At 46.1% G+C, this 18,864-nt stretch overlaps 1 protein-coding gene across 1 annotated transcript; it reads right to left on the bottom strand.

The window, feature by feature from the left end:
- Positions 1–270: 270 nt before the first annotated feature.
- On the bottom strand, positions 271–18,822 carry LOC306694915 (uncharacterized protein; the record flags this gene model as incomplete). Its single annotated transcript, XM_079157968.1, has 6 exons — positions 18,743–18,822; positions 18,017–18,118; positions 17,743–17,910; positions 17,498–17,614; positions 15,867–17,020; positions 271–300 (listed from the first exon to the last, which is right to left on the bottom strand). Exons 1-6 carry the CDS (start codon positions 18,792–18,794, stop codon positions 271–273), a joined length of 1,623 nt encoding a protein of 540 aa, XP_079014094.1. The 5' UTR covers positions 18,795–18,822.
- Positions 18,823–18,864: the final 42 nt, after the last annotated feature.

Consider the following 18,864-nt stretch of genomic DNA (forward strand, 5'->3'; position numbering starts at 1 on the left):
AACAAGCTTCATTAATCAACTATCTAACCTACCCAAAACTAAACAAAAGAAAAGATAGGCAGCTTCCCTAACTCCCTACCCAAAACAGGAGAAAACAGAGTAAACAAAAGAGCGGCTCACCCCTACCACTACATGGACTGTTTATTAAATGCACTAGGGCGGTCGCCCCGATCTGAATCCGACGCAGCACGGTCCGGTTGGGAGTCAGTCGGAGAGAAGAGAGAGAGAGAGAGCCGGGCGGCCTCCACAGGTGTCTTCTTATGTCCCGCCTCATGAGTCCCCCGTCCAATCACCGGCCACCTACAGGTTACACAGAAACTGTCACACGACACAGCCCCACCCTCAGGCAGGGAGGCACACAGCATACAAAATCACACATTATGACTCGCAGTCATAACAACCACACATATTACACAGTAATCAGCGTTGCATAGTGTCTCACCAAAATACCAAAAATAGCAAAAAATAAATTATTCATTTAAATTAATTTTTTTGTGTTTTTAAAGTGTTTTTGTTTGGAATATGTATAATAAACATATCATTTAGCTATCCCTGCAGTATACTGCTGTAAAAAATAACCTTATTTGTTTAGGTGTTTGCAAACCAAATGTTATTGCCCTTTTGTTCATATAGCAGTACTTTTAAAATATAAGTGCGCAATACACTACTTTTGAATTAATTATTGAACTTTGCGCATAACAATGTGATTAATCGCGCAAATTAAATCATTGTAATCGTTGCCCAGCACTACTTCATTTATAATCTAATGGTAATTCTTTTGTAATTTTAAATGTCAGCCTTACTGAATCATTGATTGAATAGGACTGGAACATAGGTTTTATTTTGAAGTCAGATATTAAATGCTCTTACCATAATGCATTTGATATACAAGACCTGCAGAACAATGTCAGGATATTTTGACCGTTCTTTTTTAAGTGGATGCTGGCTGTACCGCAGTATGTCCTGGTGTTTCTGCATCCTGCGTAATGAACCATGATGACAAAGGTGAATTCAATTCTATTTAGATCCAACCCCCCCCCTCCCAAAAAAATAAAAACGATTAACTTAACTCCAACTCTTATATCCCACTACCAAGAACTACTATGCATTTTGCATAAGTAGAGTCAAGGACAGCGGCTCTCCCCTGTGGGATAATGTGACGCATTTGAAGTAAGAAGTTAATGGCTGGCCTGTAAAGGAGCAAAGCTAAAAACAGCTACTTTCCCCTCTGCATTTATGCCCTTATGTTTCTTAAAATATATAAACTCATTTTAAATGGTCATTTTCAGTACAGGGCAGTAGTGGGTGACTTTGTGGAGTGGGCTGGCAGAAATCACCTGCTTCTGAACGTAGCCAAGACCAGAAGGATGGTTGTCGACTTCAGGAGGAAGAAGACGGCTCCACAACCGCTGAGAATTCTGGGAGAGGATGTGGACATGGTGGAGGAGGACAAGTTCCTGCGTTTCTCCATCGTCAACAGACTGAACTGGAAGACCAACATCCATGCTGTGTACAAGAAGGGGATGAGTCTACTCTTTTTCTGTGTGCAGCAAGATTTTTGAGTTTTTCCATCAGTCTGTTGTGGCCAGTGCACTGTACTTCGCCGTAGTCTGCTGGGGGAGCAGCATTAGAGCCGGAGACACCAACAGACTTAACAAACTGGTTAAGAAGGCCGGCTCCATCATTGGCTGCAAACTGGACACTCTGGAAAAGGTGGTGGAGAGGAGGACACTGAAAAAACTATGATCCATTTTGGATAACTCTGACAACCCTCTCCACCACCTACTGCAGGGACAGCGGAGCACTTTCTCCAACAGACTGATCCAGCTCCGCTGTCACAAGGACAGATGCAGGAGAACAATCCTGCCCACTGCGATTGTACAATAAAACACCTCTGGCCAAATCAATCAAAAAACTATAACATCGTTATTCTGTTGTTTGTTTGGTTAAATCTTTGCACTACTGTTTAGTTAGTTAATTTAATGTTATTCTATTTCATTGTATATATTGTGCATTTTTATATCTAATATTTTTACTCTGTTATTCTATTTACCTGTACAATAATTGCTACTGTAGCGAAAAAAATGTTCCTTTGCGGGATTAATAAAGTATCCATCTATCTTATATGATGATCCTTATATGATGTACAATGTGACAAGTGACATCAAATTGTTTTCCAGTTGGTAGTGGGCAAAAAAAGTAGTGTGTGTAATAAATAAGTAATGTATGTGTGTGTTTGTGTGTGTTACATTGCTGCATACTACCTCATATTCACCCAGGCTCCATCCACCTTTCAATTAGTTTTTATATAGATTTTGACATTTTAATTTCATTTAAATGTAGTCTTAGTTTATCAGTGCTTTGCTAGTTTTAGCTTAGTTTAAGGTTTTCAGAAAGGTAAAGTTTTGTTATCTCTTTAGTTTTATAGTAGATTTTGTTTATTCTTGTGAGGGCCAGGTATAATGTCTTAGAAATATTTAGCTAGACACACAAAATGCACGGTTAAAACTGTGCCAGAATGGCCATAATGTTTCAATCTTGTGATATGGGAATCAACTTGAGTAATCAGTCATTAACACACTCAGAAGAAAACTTGTATCGGCAATTTTAACCAACCCCAGTTGGTTAACATTAGACAATGGCTCAATTGTTTGGTTTAGATGCATTTGAGCTGCTACAAGGATTAAATCATGTTGCTCTCATTAAATTCTGCAAGCCTACACTGCATGTGAAAAACTATAGGGATTGATTGTGGATCAATTGCGGCATAGGACCGTCTCCTGGAGTGTCAAATCTGTTTCAGTTCTGTGGTTCAATGTCAAAAGAGTTGAAGGCAATTCATGCTGTAGTGAAATATTAGAACTCAAACTGAAATTAATTTAAGTTTATATGTATCTAATATTGGTTAGATACAAATAAAGGGCAACATCATTTAAGTTTAGTTTTAGACTTTGTTAAAAAAAAATTTGACAGTATTTGTCATTGCTTATTTTATTTTTATTTTTAAAATAAAAACCCTGTTTCAGAGGCCTTGTGGTGGCTTTATAGGTGCTTTGACACAGCCCCGTAGTTCTAAAATTCTCACTACATCCCCAAAAATCTGGTATCTGTGGCTGTCACAGTACTGTAATAAGCCTGTGAAAGGATTGGATTGCATACCTGCCTTGCACTCATTGCGCATCACGGAGCCTTCCACAAGCTGCTATAGCTTCACAGCTTTCAGTACTGACAATAGCCATGTTTGTGAGAGAGAGAAGGAGGCCTAATTTCCGCGACTTTTTGAGATATTGCTGCCTGTTGCTTTCATTGTTTACCAAAGCGTTAAACAGTTTATTAATGAGGGATTTTTGGTACAAAATAAAAATACATTTTACATTCTACATGTCTTGTAAACCCATGTTTAATTTGGACCCTAAGCCTTTTTTTAGGCCTCTTCTCGAAAATTGTAACCCATACAAAAGAGACTACAATTCTGTAACTTTAAGGTCTATTTTAAAAATGTTGATGCTTGAATAACACTAGGGATTATGAGTTTTGATGAGATGAGTAAATATTGTGTATATGTTAGTGGTTAATAGTAGCTGAACACAGCAAACACAGCAAACAGGGAAAATTCCCAAGTTCGTCTGAAGAAAAAGCACTGTAATTTATTAAATGAGGCCCTGGCTAGCCTAAAAACATTCCCAATTCATAGCACAAAGGGTGCAGGTGCCTCACAAAAAGAGGTGGTGTAAATAAAGTGAAGCAAACCCCAGTTATAGGTGTTTATCTAAAAGAAACATGCCAAATTCTCATTTTCGAAACAGAATTTGCAGCTGTTCCATTGTACTTTTATATACTTTATAATTATATATTTCACTATATTTCACTTTGTTTATCACTCATATTGTTCAATCTATCATAACAGAGCTGTTTGGCATCATTTTGACCCATTTTGACCTCTCATATCTCTCCTGGATGAATTTTCCTCGTCTCTGTCTGTTTGTCTGGTTGCTCAGGCTGTGGGGCGGATCTTGTCATGTGACCACTCGTTACAACCAGGTGCTCAATGCGAACACACTTGTGTGTTCCATGAAGTGATTGACAGAATTTTCAGCCAATAAAACTCCAAAACTGTGCCGCGGTCAGCCCCCAAGCCCCTGTATGATTCACCGCCGGCATTTTGACCACCATTTTGGCTCAGATGAACGGAGAAACGCCATTTTAAGTTCCAGACGTACCTACTTAGCAGAAGAACACATTACTAATAAGGAATAATTTCGGATTTCACCGTTTTGGCCCTCAAAACCGACTCAAGGTATGATACAGTTCTAATATTTCGCAGTGTGGGAGTTGTGCTTTCTGTGGCTTGTTGGCTGTAACTCCTGAACGCTTTGACGGAGAGTAATTGGGACGATACCGTTGAAATCTGTGTGAAGTTAATGTTGTTAGCTGTGTTCTATGCCGGGTTAGACGCTATGGCCGAGATTTATGAAGCATTCTCTGAGTTGTTGTCTTGCCAACTGTGGCGTCAAATGCATGATATTGTGGCGGATCTTCTTAGTTAGTTAGTAGAATAGTTTATAATGGTGTTTAGAGTGTGTAAAATGGTTAACATGATTACATTAAGGAGACTTTTTTCGATAAAAAAAAAAAAAAAAATGTATTTCTTTTTTTAATTTCTTTATGAACTTTGATTTCTACGACGCTCTCTTCGATTAAAAATCTCGCTCTGTACCCCAAATGGGGCTTACATTTCATCTTAAATCGCATGACAAGTTGAAACCTTAAAAACTAAAAATCTTGATCCGATATCCACTTAGTCAATGTTAACCCTTTAGAGTCCTTCAAAGTGTGCAGTTGCTCCAGGACCGTGAGAACATTACCACACCTGCTTTTGCTGAATTGCCACTCCTACTTACCACCACTAAACAATAGTCCTATTATGAACACAATAATGATTCAACAAGTAAGACAGTATGACGGGTATGACATTGTCACTACCTCTGCTTCTCTGCCACTCCATTCTGCTGTTCCCACTTCCCCAGGCCCTTACATTTCTTTAACACCTTGCAGTCATTGCCATTCTATACCTGTCCACCAGATGCTCTTTGACTTTTCAACCTGTCTTAGTCACCTGCCATTAACATTCAACTGTAGATTCTCTTTCACTTCTTTTCGTACTTGCTCCCCATGCCAGGAAGCCTACCTTCGTTTTTTGAATAAACCACTAAAGTGGCTTCACATTTGTCTTTAGTTCATTATTCTTGGCCGTTTGGATAAAAACACCACAGAAGCTATATACTGTTCTCATACATCAGAAAAGCTTTATTAATTAAACAGGTTTAAATATATACCAGACCATAGTCACATTACATTAAACCACTGCAATAAATATGCATATTATATATAAATATATTTGCAAAAGTGCAAAAAACAAATCAATAATAGCAGAGTGCAGATCAAGGTTATAATATTAATTGTTTTTTATTTTATATTTTTGTTCTGAATTTAAGATTACATTTTACTTTAGTTATCATCAGTTTTCTAGCTTTAGCTTGATTTCTGTTTTTCATAAAAGTTTAGCTTTAGTTTTTATATATTCAGTTTTACAGAATCTTATGATTGAGCTACATTTACAAGGAAAAAAAAATGATGGAAGAACTGTGTTGGAATGGCCATTGTGTTTTCATCTTGTGATTTGAGAATCAACTTAAGTACTCTTTCACACTCAGAAGAAAACTTGTCACCTGCAATTTTATTCTGACTCGAAAAGTAACACTCAGCTGAATAGCTTGGATGAATGGCATTTGATCTCATTAAATATTTAATATATCATTTATATATCATGTTCTTGTTATTTAATATCCTTTTAACTATTTTAGTCACCTGTTTTGGTAGTGATATGCTGTAGCTGAAACACTAAAACTCAAATTATTATTATTTTTTTGTTTCTTAACCAGGCAATGTTTCAGCTTAGTTTTAGTTTTCTTATAGGTTATTGTTTTTATTTTGCATTTCATTATGCTTATTTTCATTTAATTTTAATTTTTAGTTTCAGAGTCCTTCTTGTAGCTTCATAGGTGCTTTGTCGAAGCCCCCTTGTTCTAACAGAAAGCAAAGATAATGAGTCCGAGCAGCAGATGGATCATACTCAATCTGAAACAGCAGGCGTCACTGCTAGAAGTTGTTGCTGGGCTAGTAGAAGTTGTTGCTGGGTTAGTTTCAGCCCCGGCGGCAGCATTTATATTAGCCGTGATCGCAATCGTTGTTGTCAGGGCAGAAGTTGTTGTTTTTGGGGCAACAGTTGTTGTTTGGGCGACAGTTGTTGGGGCTGCAGTTGTCGTTGCAGCTTCAGTTGTTGTTGGGGCTGCAGTTGTCGTTTGGGCTGCAGTTGTCGTTGCAGCTTCAGTTGTTGTTGATGGGGCGGCAGTTGTTGTTGCAGCTTCAGTTGTTGTTGGGGCTGCAGTTGTCGTTGGTGCTGCAGTTGTCGTTGCAGCTTCAGTTGTTGTTGATGGGGCGGCAGTTGTTGTTTGGGCGGCAGTTGTTGGGGCTGCAGTTGTCGTTGCAGCTTCAGTTGTTGTTGGGGCTGCAGTTGTCGTTAGGGCTGCAGTTGTCGTTGCAGCTTCAGTTGTTGTTGATGGGGCTGCAGTTGTTGTTGCAGCTTCAGTTGTTGTTGGGGCTGCAGTTGTTGTTGGGGCTGCAGTTGTCGTTTGGGCTGCAGTTGTCGTTGCAGCTTCAGTTGTTGTTGATGGGGCGGCAGTTGTTGTTTGGGCTGCAGTTGTTGTTGCAGCTTCAGTTGTTGTTGGGGCTGCAGTTGTCGTTGGGGCTGCAGTTGTCGTTTGGGCTGCAGTTGTCGTTGCAGCTTCAGTTGTTGTTGATGGGGCGGCAGTTGTTGTTTGGGCTGCAGTTGTTGCAGCTTCAGTTGTTGTTGGGGCTGCAGTTGTCGTTGCAGCTTCAGTTGTTATTGGGGCTGCAGTTGTCGTTGGGGCTGCAGTTGTCGTTGCAGCTTCAGTTGTTGTTGATGGGGCGGCAGTTGTTGTTTGGGCAACCGTTGTTGTTGGGGCTGCAGTTGTCGTTGCAGCTTCAGTTGTTGTTGGGGCTGCAGTTGTCGTTGGGGCTGCAGTTGTCGTTTGGGCTGCAGTTGTCGTTGCAGCTTCAGTTGTTGTTGATGGGGCGGCAGTTGTTGTTTGGGCTTCAGTTGTTGTTGGGGCTGCAGTTGTCGTTGGGGCTGCAGTTGTCGTTGCAGCTTCAATTGTTGTTGATGGGGCGGCAGTTGTTGTTGGGGCTGCAGTTGTCGTTGCAGCTTCAGTTGTTGTTGGGGCTGCAGTTGTCGTTGCAGCTTCAGTTGTTATTGGGGCTGCAGTTGTAGTTGGGGCTGCAGTTGTCGTTGCAGCTTCAGTTGTTGTTGATGGGGCGGCAGTTGTTGTTTGGGCTTCAGTTGTTGTTGGGGCTGCAGTTGTCGTTGGGGCTGCAGTTGTCGTTGCAGCTTCAGTTGTTGTTGATGGGGTGGCAGTTGTTGTTGGGGCAACAGTTGTTGGGGCTGCAGTTGTCGTTGCAGCTTCAGTTGTTGTTGGGGCTGCAGTTGTTGTTGGGGCTGCAGTTGTCGTTGGGGCTGCAGTTGTCGTTGCAGCTTCAGTTGTTGTTGATGGGGCGGCAGTTGTTGTTTGGGCTGCAGTTGTTGTTGCAGCTTCAGTTGTTGTTGCAGCTTCAGTTGTTGTTGGGGCTGCAGTTGTCGTTGGGGCTGCAGTTGTCGTTGCAGCTTCAGTTGTTGTTGATGGGGCGGCAGTTGTTGTTGGGGCTGCAGTTGTCGTTGCAGCTACAGTTGTTGTTGGGGCTGCAGTTGTCATTGCAGCTTCAGTTGTTATTGGGGCTGCAGTTGTCGTTGGGGCTGCAGTTGTCGTTGCAGCTTCAGTTGTTTTTGGGGCTGCAGTTGTTGTTGGGGCTGCAGTTGTCGTTTGGGCTGCATTTGTCGTTGCAGCTTCAGTTGTTGTTGGGGCTGCAGTTGTCGTTGTTGCTGCAGTTCTCGTTAAAGCTTCAGTTGTTGTTGATGGGGCGGCAGTTGTTGTTTGGGCGGCAGTTGTTGGGGCTGCAGTTGTCGTTGCAGCTTCAGTTGTTGTTGGGGCTGCAGTTGTCGTTGGGGCTGCAGTTGTCGTTGCAGCTTCAGTTGTTGTTGATGGGGCTGCAGTTGTCGTTGCAGCTTCAGTTGTTGTTGGGGCTGCAGTTGTTGTTGGGGCTGCAGTTGTCGTTTGGGCTGCAGTTGTCGTTGCAGCTTCAGTTGTTGTTGGGGCTGCAGTTGTCGTTGGGGCAGCAGTTGTCGTTGCAGCTTCAGTTGTTGTTGATGGGGTGGCAGTTGTTGTTTGGGCGGCAGTTGTTGGGGCTGCAGTTGTCGTTGCAGCTTCAGTTGTTGTTGGGGCTGCAGTTGTCGTTGGGGCTGCAGTTGTCGTTGCAGCTTCAGTTGTCGTTTGGGCTGCAGTTGTCGTTGCAGCTTCAGTTGTCGTTGGGGCTGCAGTTGTCGTTGGGGCTGCAGTTGTCGTTGCAGCTTCAGTTGTTGTTGATGGGGTGGCAGTTGTTGTTTGGGCGGCAGTTGTTGGGGCTGCAGTTGTCGTTGCAGCTTCAGTTGTTGTTGGGGCTGCAGTTGTCGTTGCAGCTTCAGTTGTTGTTGGGGCTGCAGTTGTCGTTGGGGCAGCGGTTGTCGTTGCAGCTTCAGTTGTTGTTGATGGGGCGGCAGTTGTTGTTTGGGTGGCAGTTGTTGGGGCTGCAGTTGTTGTTTGGGTGGCAGTTGTTGGGGCTTCAGTTGTTGTTGGGGCTGCAGTTGTCGTTGCAGCTTCAGTTGTTGTTGATGGGGCGGCAGTTGTTGTTTGGGTGGCAGTTGTTGGGGCTGCAGTTGTTGTTTGGGTGGCAGTTGTTGGGGCTTCAGTTATTGTTGGGGCTGCAGTTGTCGTTGCAGCTTCAGTTGTTGTTGGGGCTGCAGTTGTCGTTGGGGCTGCAGTTGTCGTTGCAGCTTCAGTTGTTGTTGATGGGGCGGCAGTTGTCGTTGCAGTTTCAGTTGTTGTTGGGGCTGCAGTTGTCGTTGCAGCTACAGTTGTCGTTGCAGCTTCAGTTGTTGTTGATGGGGCAGCAGTTGTTATTTGGGCAACAGTTGTTGTTGGGGCTGCAGTTGTCGTTACAGATTCAGTTGTTGTTGGGGCTGCAGTTGTCGTTGGGGCTGCAGTTGTCGTTGCAGCTTCAGTTGTTGTTGATGGGGCGGCAGTTGTTGTTTGGGCGGCAGTTGTTGGGGCTGCAGTTGTCGTTGCAGCTTCAGTTGTTGTTGGGGCTGCAGTTGTCGTTGGGGCTTTAGTTGTCGTTGCAGCTTCAGTTGTTGTTGGGGCTGCAGTTGTCATTGCAGCTTCAGTTGTTGTTGGGGCTGCAGTTGTCGTTGGGGCTGCAGTTGTCGTTGCAGCTTCAGTTGTTGTTGGGGCTGCAGTTGTCGTTGCAGCTTCAGTTGTTGTTGATGGGGTGGCAGTTGTTGTTTGGGCGGCAGTTGTCGGGGCTGCAGTTGTCGTTGCAATTTCAGTTGTTGTTGGGGCTGCAGTTGTTGTTGGGGCTGCAGTTGTCGTTGCAGCTTCAGTTGTTATTGGGGCTGCAGTTGTCAGTGGGGCTGCAGTTGTCGTTGCAGCTTCAGTTGTTGTTGATTGGGCGGCAGTTGTTGTTTGGGTGGCAGTGGTTGGGGCTGCAGTTGTCGTTGCAGCTTCAGTTGTTGTTGATGGGGCGGCAGTTGTTGTTTGGGCGGCAGTTGTTGGGGCTGCAGTTGTCGTTGCAGCTTCAGTTGTTGTTGGGGCTGCAGTTGTCGTTGGGGCTTTAGTTGTCGTTGCAGCTTCAGTTGTTGTTGGGGCTGCAGTTGTCGTTGCAGCTTCAGTTGTTGTTGGGGCTGCAGTTGTCGTTGGGGCTGCAGTTGTCGTTGCAGCTTCAGTTGTTGTTGATGGGGCGGCAGTTGTTGTTTGGGTGGCAGTTGTTGGGGCTGCAGTTGTTGTTTGGGTGGCAGTTGTTGGGGCTTCAGTTGTTGTTGGGGCTGCAGTTGTCGTTGCAGCTTCAGGTGTTGTTGATGGGGCGGCAGTTGTTGTTTGGGTGGCAGTTGTTGGGGCTGCAGTTGTTGTTTGGGTGGCAGTTGTTGGGGCTTCAGTTGTTGTTGGGGCTGCAGTTGTCATTGCAGCTTCAGTTGTTGTTGGGGCTGCAGTCGTCGTTGCAGCTTCAGTTGTTGTTGGGGCTGCAGTTGTCGTTGCAGCTTCAGTTGTTGGGGCTGCAGTTGTCGTTGGGGCTGCAGTTGTCGTTGCAGCTTCAGTTGTTGTTGATGGGGCGGCAGTTGTTGTTGGGGCTGCAGTTGTTGTTGCAGCTTCAGTTGTTGTTGGGGCTGCAGTTGTCGTTGCAGCTTCAGTTGTTGTTGGGGCTGCAGTTGTCGTTGGTGCTGCAGTTGTCGTTGCAGCTTCAGTTGTTATTGATGAGGCGGCAGTTGTTGTTTGGGCGGCAGTTGTTGGGGCTGCAGTTGTCGTTGCAGCTTCAGTTGTTGTTGGGGCTGCAGTTGTCGTTGGGGCGGCAGTTGTCGTTGCAGCTTCAGTTGTTGTTGATGGGGCTGCAGTTGTCGTTGCAGCTTCAGTTGTTTTTGGGGCTGCAGTTGTTGTTTGGGCTGCAGTTGTCATTGCAGCTTCAGTTGTTGTTGGGGCTGCAGTTGTCGTTGGGGCTGCAGTTGTCGTTGCAGCTTCAGTTGTTGTTGATGGGGTGGCAGTTGTTGTTTGGGCGGCAGTTGTTGGGGCTGCAGTTGTCGTTGCAGCTTCAGTTGTTGTTGGGGCTGCAGTTGTCGTTGGGGCTGCAGTTGTCGTTGCAGCTTCAGTTGTTGTTGGGGCTGCAGTTGTCGTTGGGGCTGCAGTTGTCATTGCAGCTTCAGTTGTTGTTGATGGGGCGGCAGTTGTTGTTTGGGTGGCAGTTGTTGGGGCTGCAGTTGTTGTTTGGGTGGCAGTTGTTGGGGCTTCAGTTGTTGTTGGGGCTGCAGTTGTCGTTGCAGCTTCAGTTGTTGTTGATGGGGCGGCAGTTGTTGTTTGGGTGGCAGTTGTTGGGGCTGCAGTTGTTGTTTGGGTGGCAGTCGTCGTTGGGGCTGCAGTTGTCGTTGCAGCTTCAGTTGTTGGGGCTGCAGTTGTCGTTGGGGCTGCAGTTGTCGTTGCAGCTTCAGTTGTTGTTGATGGGGCGGCAGTTGTTGTTGGGGCTGCAGTTGTCGTTGCAGCTTCAGTTGTTATTGGGGCTGCAGTTGTCAGTGGGGCTGCAGTTGTCGTTGCAGCTTCAGTTGTTGTTGATGGGGCGGCAGTTGTTGTTTGGGCAACAGTTGTTGGGGCTGCAGTTGTCGTTGCAGCTTCAGTTGTTGTTGGGGCTGCAGTTGTCGTTGGGGCTGCAGTTGTCGTTGCAGCTTCAGTTGTTGTTGATGGGGTCGCAGTTGTCGTTGCAGTTTCAGTTGTTGTTGGGGCTGCAGTTGTCAGTGGGGCTGCAGTTGTCGTTGCAGCTTCAGTTGTTGTTGATGGGGCCGCAGTTGTTGTTTGGGCAACAGTTGTTGGGGCTGCAGTTGTCGTTGCAGCTTCAGTTGTTGTTGGGGCTGCAGTTGTCGTTGGGGCTGCAGTTGTCGTTGCAGCTTCAGTTGTTGTTGATGGGGTCGCAGTTGTCGTTGCAGTTTCAGTTGTTGTTGGGGCTGCAGTTGTCGTTGCAGCTACAGTTGTCGTTGCAGCTTCAGTTGTTGTTGATGGGGCAGCAGTTGTTGTTTGGGCAACAGTTGTTGTTGGGGCTGCAGTTGTCGTTACAGATTCAGTTGTTGTTGGGGCTGCAGTTGTCGTTGGGGCTGCAGTTGTCGTTGCAGCTTCAGTTGTTGTTGATGGGGCGGCAGTTGTTGTTTGGGCAGCAGTTGTTGGGGCTGCAGTTGTCGTTGCAGCTTCAGTTGTTGTTGGGGCTGCAGTTGTCGTTGGGGCTTTAGTTGTCGTTGCAGCTTCAGTTGTTGTTGGGGCTGCAGTTGTCGTTGCAGCTTCAGTTGTTGTTGGGGCTGCAGTTGTCGTTGGGGCTGCAGTTGTCGTTGCAGCTTCAGTTGTTGTTGATGGGGCGGCAGTTGTTGTTTGAGTGGCAGTTGTTGGGGCTGCAGTTGTCGTTGCAGCATCAGTTGTTGTTGATGGGGCGGCAGTTGTTGTTTGGGTGGCAGTTGTTGGGGCTGCAGTTGTCGTTGCAGCTTCAGTTGTTGTTGGGGCTGCAGTTGTCGTTAGGGCTACAGTTGTCGTTGCAGCTTCAGTTGTTGTTGATGGGGTGGCAGTTGTTGTTTGGGCGGCAGTTGTTGGGGCTGCAGTTGTCGTTGCAATTTCAGTTGTTGTTGGGGCTGCAGTTGTTGTTGGGGCTGTAGTTGTCGTTGCAGCTTCAGTTGTTATTGGGGCTGCAGTTGTCAGTGGGGCTGCAGTTGTCGTTGCAGCTTCAGTTGTTGTTGATGGGGCGGCAGTTGTTGTTTGGGCAACAGTTGTTGTTGGGGCTGCAGTTGTTGTTGCAGCTTCAGTTGTTGTTGGGGCTGCAGTTGTCGTTGGGGCTGCAGTTGTCGTTGCAGCTTCAGTTGTTGTTGATGGGGCGGCAGTTGTTGTTTGGGCAACAGTTGTTGTTGGGGCTGCAGTTGTCGTTGCAGCTTCAGTTGTTGTTGGGGCTGCAGTTGTCGTTGGGGCTGCAGTTGTCGTTGCAGCTTCAGTTGTTGTTGATGGGGCGGCAGTTGTCGTTGCAGTTTCAGTTGTTGTTGGGGCTGCAGTTGTCGTTGCAGCTACAGTTGTCGTTGCAGCTTCAGTTGTTGTTGATGGGGCAGCAGTTGTTGTTTGGGCAACAGTTGTTGTTGGGGCTGCAGTTGTCGTTACAGATTCAGTTGTTGTTGGGGCGGCAGTTGTCGTTGGGGCTGCAGTTGTCGTTGCAGCTTCAGTTGTTGTTGATGGGGCGGCAGTTGTTGTTTGGGCGGCAGTTGTTGGGGCTGCAGTTGTCGTTGCAGCTTCAGTTGTTGTTGGGGCTGCAGTTGTCGTTGGGGCTTTAGTTGTCGTTGCAGCTTCAGTTGTTGTTGGGGCTGCAGTTGTCGTTGCAGCTTCAGTTGTTGTTGGGGCTGCAGTTGTCGTTGCAGCTTCAGTTGTTGTTGATGGGGTGGCAGTTGTTGTTTGGGCGGCAGTTGTCGGGGCTGCAGTTGTCGTTGCAATTTCAGTTGTTGTTGGGGCTGCAGTTGTTGTTGGGGCTGCAGTTGTCGTTGCAGCTTCAGTTGTTATTGGGGCTGCAGTTGTCAGTGGGGCTGCAGTTGTCGTTGCAGCTTCAGTTGTTGTTGATGGGGCGGCAGTTGTTGTTTGGGCAACAGTTGTTGGGGCTGCAGTTGTCGTTGCAGCTTCAGTTGTTGTTGATGGGGCGGCAGTTGTTGTTTGGGCAACAGTTGTTGGGGCTGCAGTTGTCGTTGCAGCTTCAGTTGTTGTTGGGGCTGCAGTTGTCGTTGGGGCTGCAGTTGTCGTTGCAGCTTCAGTTGTTGTTGATGGGGCGGCAGTTGTTGTTTGGGTGGCAGTTGTTGGGGCTGCAGTTGTCGTTGCAGCTTCAGTTGTTGTTGGGGCTGCAGTTGTCGTTAGGGCTACAGTTGTCGTTGCAGCTTCAGTTGTTGTTGATGGGGTGGCAGTTGTTGTTTGGGCGGCAGTTGTTGGGGCTGCAGTTGTCGTTGCAATTTCAGTTGTTGTTGGGGCTGCAGTTGTTGTTGGGGCCGCAGTTGTCGTTGCAGCTTCAGTTGTTATTGGGGCTGCAGTTGTCAGTGGGGCTGCAGTTGTCGTTGCAGCTTCAGTTGTTGTTGATGGGGCGGCAGTTGTTGTTTGGGCAACAGTTGTTGTTGGGGCTGCAGTTGTCGTTGCAGCTTCAGTTGTTGTTGGGGCTGCAGTTGTCGTTGGGGCTGCAGTTGTCGTTGCAGCTTCAGTTGTTGTTGATGGGGCGGCAGTTGTTGTTTGGGCAACAGTTGTTGTTGGGGCTGCAGTTGTCGTTGCAGCTTCAGTTGTTGTTGGGGCTGCAGTTGTCGTTGGGGCTGCAGTTGTCGTTGCAGCTTCAGTTGTTGTTGATGGGGCGGCAGTTGTCGTTGCAGTTTCAGTTGTTGTTGGGGCTGCAGTTGTCGTTGCAGCTACAGTTGTCGTTGCAGCTTCAGTTGTTGTTGATGGGGCAGCAGTTGTTGTTTGGGCAACAGTTGTTGTTGGGGCTGCAGTTGTCGTTACAGATTCAGTTGTTGTTGGGGCGGCAGTTGTCGTTGGGGCTGCAGTTGTCGTTGCAGCTTCAGTTGTTGTTGATGGGGCGGCAGTTGTTTGGGCGGCAGTTGTTGGGGCTGCAGTTGTCGTTGCAGCTTCAGTTGTTGTTGGGGCTGCAGTTGTCGTTGAGGCTTTAGTTGTCGTTGCAGCTTCAGTTGTTGTTGGGGCTGCAGTTGTCGTTGCAGCTTCAGTTGTTGTTGGGGCTGCAGTTGTCGTTGCAGTTTCAGTTGTTGTTGATGGGGTGGCAGTTGTTGTTTGGGCGGCAGTTGTCGGGGCTGCAGTTGTCGTTGCAATTTCAGTTGTTGTTGGGGCTGCAGTTGTTGTTGGGGCTGCAGTTGTCGTTGCAGCTTCAGTTGTTATTGGGGCTGCAGTTGTCAGTGGGGCTGCAGTTGTCGTTGCAGCTTCAGTTGTTGTTGATGGGGCGGCAGTTGTTGTTTGGGCAACAGTTGTTGGGGCTGCAGTTGTCGTTGCAGCTTCAGTTGTTGTTGATGGGGCGGCAGTTGTTGTTTGGGCAACAGTTGTTGGGGCTGCAGTTGTCGTTGCAGCTTCAGTTGTTGTTGGGGCTGCTATTGTCGTTGGGGCTGCAGTTGTCGTTGCAGCTTCAGTTGTTGTTGATGGGGTCGCAGTTGTCGTTGCAGTTTCAGTTGTTGTTGGGGCTGCAGTTGTCGTTGCAGCTACAGTTGTCGTTGCAGCTTCAGTTGTTGTTGATGGGGCAGCAGTTGTTGTTTGGGCAACAGTTGTTGTTGGGGCTGCAGTTGTCGTTACAGATTCAGTTGTTGTTGGGGCTGCAGTTGTCGTTGGGGCTGCAGTTGTCGTTGCAGCTTCAGTTGTTGTTGATGGGGCGTCAGTTGTTGTTTGGGCGGCAGCTGTTGGGGCTGCAGTTGTCGTTGCAGCTTCAGTTGTTGTTGGGGCTGCAGTTGTCGTTGGGGCTTTAGTTGTCGTTGCAGCTTCAGTTGTTGTTGGGGCTGCAGTTGTCGTTGCAGCTTCAGTTGTTGTTGATGGGGCGGCAGTTGTTGTTTGGGTGGCAGTTGTTGGGGCTGCAGTTGTTGTTTGGGTGGCAGTTGTTGGGGCTTCAGTTGTTGTTGGGGCTGCAGTTGTCGTTGCAGCTTCAGTTGTTGTTGATGGGGCGGCAGTTGTTGTTTGGGTGGCAGTTGTTGGGGCTGCAGTTGTTGTTTGGGTGGCAGTTGTTGGGGCTTCAGTTGTTGTTGGGGCTGCAGTTGTCGTTGCAGCTTCAGTTGTTGTTGATGGGGTGGCAGTTGTTTGGACGGCAGTTGTCAGGGCTGCAGTTGTCGTTGCAATTTCAGTTGTTGGGGCTGCAGTTGTTGTTGGGGCTGCAGTTGTCGTTGCAGCTTCAGTTGTTGTTGGGGCTGCAGTTGTTGTTGGGGCTGCAGTTGTCGTTGCAGCTTCAGTTGTTGTTGGGGCTGCAGTTGTCGTTGCAGCTTCAGTTGTTGTTGGGGCTGCAGTTGTCGTTGGGGCTGCAGTTGTCGTTGCAGCTTCAGTTGTTGATGGGGCGGCAGTTGTTGTTTGGGTGGCAGTTGTTGGGGCTGCAGTTGTCGTTGCAGCTTCAGTTGTTGTTGGGGCTGCAGTTGTCGTTGGGGCTACAGTTGTCGTTGCAGCTTCAGTTGTTGTTGATGGGGTGGCAGTTGTTGTTGGGGCTGCAGTTGTCGTTACAGATTCAGTTGTTGTTGGGGCTGCAGTTGTCGTTGGGGCTGCAGTTGTCGTTGCAGCTTCAGTTGTTGTTGATAGAGTGGCAGTTGTTGTTTGGGCGGCAGTTGTAGGGGCTGCAGTTGTCGTTGCAGCTTCAGTTGTTGTTGGGGCTGCAGTTGTCGTTGGGGCTTTAGCTGTCGTTGCAGCTTCAGTTGTTGTTGGGACTGCAGTTGTCGTTGCAGCTTCAGTTGTTATTGGGGCTGCAGTTGTCGTTGGGGCTGCAGTTGTCGTTGCAGCTTCAGTTGTTGTTGGGGCTGCAGTTGTCGTTGCAGCTTCAGTTGTTATTGGGGCTGCAGTTGTCGTTGGGGCTGCAGTTGTCGTTGCATCTTCAGTTGTTGTTTGTGCAACAGTTGTTGGGGCTGCAGTTGTCGTTGCAGCTTCAGTTGTTCTTGGGGCTGCAGTTGTCGTTGGGGCTGCAGTTGTCGTTGCAGCTTCAGTTATTGGGGTGGCAGTTGTTGATGTTAGGACAGCTGTTGTTGGGGCAATAGTTGTTGTTTGGGCGGCAGTTGTTGTTGGGGCTGCAGTTGTAGTTGCAGCTTCAATTGTTGTTGATGGGGCGGCAGTTGTTGATGTTAGGAAAGCAGTTGTTGTTGGGGTGCTAGTTGTTGTTTGGGGGGCAGTAGTTGTTGTTGGGGCGGCAGTTGTTGTTTGGGCTGTAGTTGTCGTTGGAGAAATGGTTGTTGTTGGGGGAACAGTTGTTGTCGTTGGTGCAGCGGTTGTTGTTGGGGGAGCAGTTGTTGTCGTTGGTGCAGCGGTTGTTGTTGGTGCAGCGGTTGTTGTTGGGGGAGCAGTTGTTGTCGTTGGTGCAGCGGTTGTTGTTGGGGGAACAGTTGTTGTCGTTGGTGCAGCGGTTGTTGTTGGAGAAATGGTTGTTGTTGTTGGAGCTGCAGTTGTTGTGGCAGTATTACACAAACTGGTTCCACAACAGGATGATCCACTGATGCTACCAACGATTTGCATGAAAGGAAGGCTACCCAGGCTTGCAGCAGCTGCACACAGGTTTGTAGATACACAGCCAAAAGCTGGAGAAGTGGTGGACCCACTTGTCACTGCAGAGGAAAAAATCATTGTTTAACTACACAGCCTTCATTGTTGTAAGTTTGCTAATTGAATAAAATAAGTGATACCACAATGTAAAATATACTTAAAATATCAGAGATTAAAGTATTTTTGCTTTTGTTTGTTACTATACTTTGAATACTATTGAATTATGACATGTCACATTTTGGGAATATTAGAACATCAAAACTTAAGTGTTTTGACTTTTCTTGAAGTAACTAGTCACTGTAGCTGTCATATGAATGTAGTGCAGTAAAAACTCCAATAATTACCAGTGATATTTAGTGGACTATAAGTATTAAGTAGCATATCATAGAAATACTACAAATACGATAGAACACCAGTTCAGGACATGTACTTCTTTACTTTCCTCCACTGGTTGATTTTCCAGATCTCACATGTAGTTGGTTTGAGATACTCTAAGGTTGTAATATACTTTTTGGAAACCACGTATGATTAAGACTCACCACTCGCTTGAAAGCAGCGGTCCTCCTCCCCCCTACATTGTAATGTAGAAGTACATTCAAAGGTCATGGGGTTACAAGTGAGACACTGTAGGGTGTTATTTGTCTGAGCAGCAGGGACTGAAAGAGAAAAAAAAATAATTTGTTTGAGGAAAAGAGAACATTTAAGCTTCACAAAATTTAAAATAGTCAAAGTCAATTTTGTATTTTTTTCATCTTAAATGAGGTATTTATACATCTGTACTTACACGGTAGAGTGGCTCCATTGCAATCATCTGTGTTGCAGCACTCAACAGATGCAACTGCACCCGAAACACCCAAGTTGGCTGAAAATATCTGAGAGCCTGTGGCTGGACACAGGGAGGATGATGCACACGCCTTGAATATTTGCGGTGCTGTGGCTCCAGATGAAGTGGCTACAAAATAAAAAGTTGAGTTTGTCAATATTGACGGAAAGAACACATAACTCTACAGTACATTTATTTCTCTAAAAAGTAGAACATGGTATAAAGAAATGCCTACCTAGAATGGAAGCCGTTACACACATCGTCTCTGAGGAACATGTGACTAGCGCTGTGGTTAAACACTGCAGATCTGTGCAAGTCTGACACTGAAGTGCCCGAGCTGAAATAGGGAGAAAAAATTGTCAATGAATAATGATCACATCTCAAATGTCAAATCAAATATCTGAAGTGTATTGATTGTTTGTAAAGACTGAAAAGTTCTCTTCTTCTACTTCTTCCCCTTCTTCTGAAACAGAATTGTAAATAATATGAGGTTGTAATTTCTAAAAATGGTTTTAGTGTCTAATATACACTACTTGACTCTTTACTCAGCACACATATCTATATACTTGCACAGCCAAGTCCTGTCATGTATATTGCCTAAGAATTGTAATGTATCAAATGTATATTGATTTCGTATCAAATTTTGTCATTTACTAATTTTGCTGTATTCATTGTTCTAAATGGTCTTCATCCCTTTCCTGTCCCTTTAGACTGCTTCTTCTGCTACTGTATTGTGACATGTGACTCAAGTCAAATATTATCTTATCCATCTTTATCATCATTTTCAAGGGTTGGACATTTGTCTTGGTTAATTAAAATATATCTTCCAAGACAGATTTAAAATCCTTTCTAAAAAATCAGTTCTGGTAAATTAAAAATGTATGAAACGTTGTTCATATGCTCTATTGTTTTCAGAAAATATATTGGAAGAATAAGTACAACTGTACAAAAGTACAATTACCTGTGCTGGAGAGTGCCCAGATGAGAGTCAGAGAAAGGATCAGCTTCTTCATGATGAACAGGTAAGTACTGTGGATTACTTTCCTTAGACGGTGATATACACCTTATTATGGACGCTCCACT

The sequence above is a fragment of the Pholis gunnellus genome, assembly GCF_910591455.1.
Source record: "Pholis gunnellus genome assembly, chromosome: 4".
Taxonomy (NCBI): Eukaryota; Metazoa; Chordata; class Actinopteri; order Perciformes; family Pholidae; genus Pholis; species Pholis gunnellus.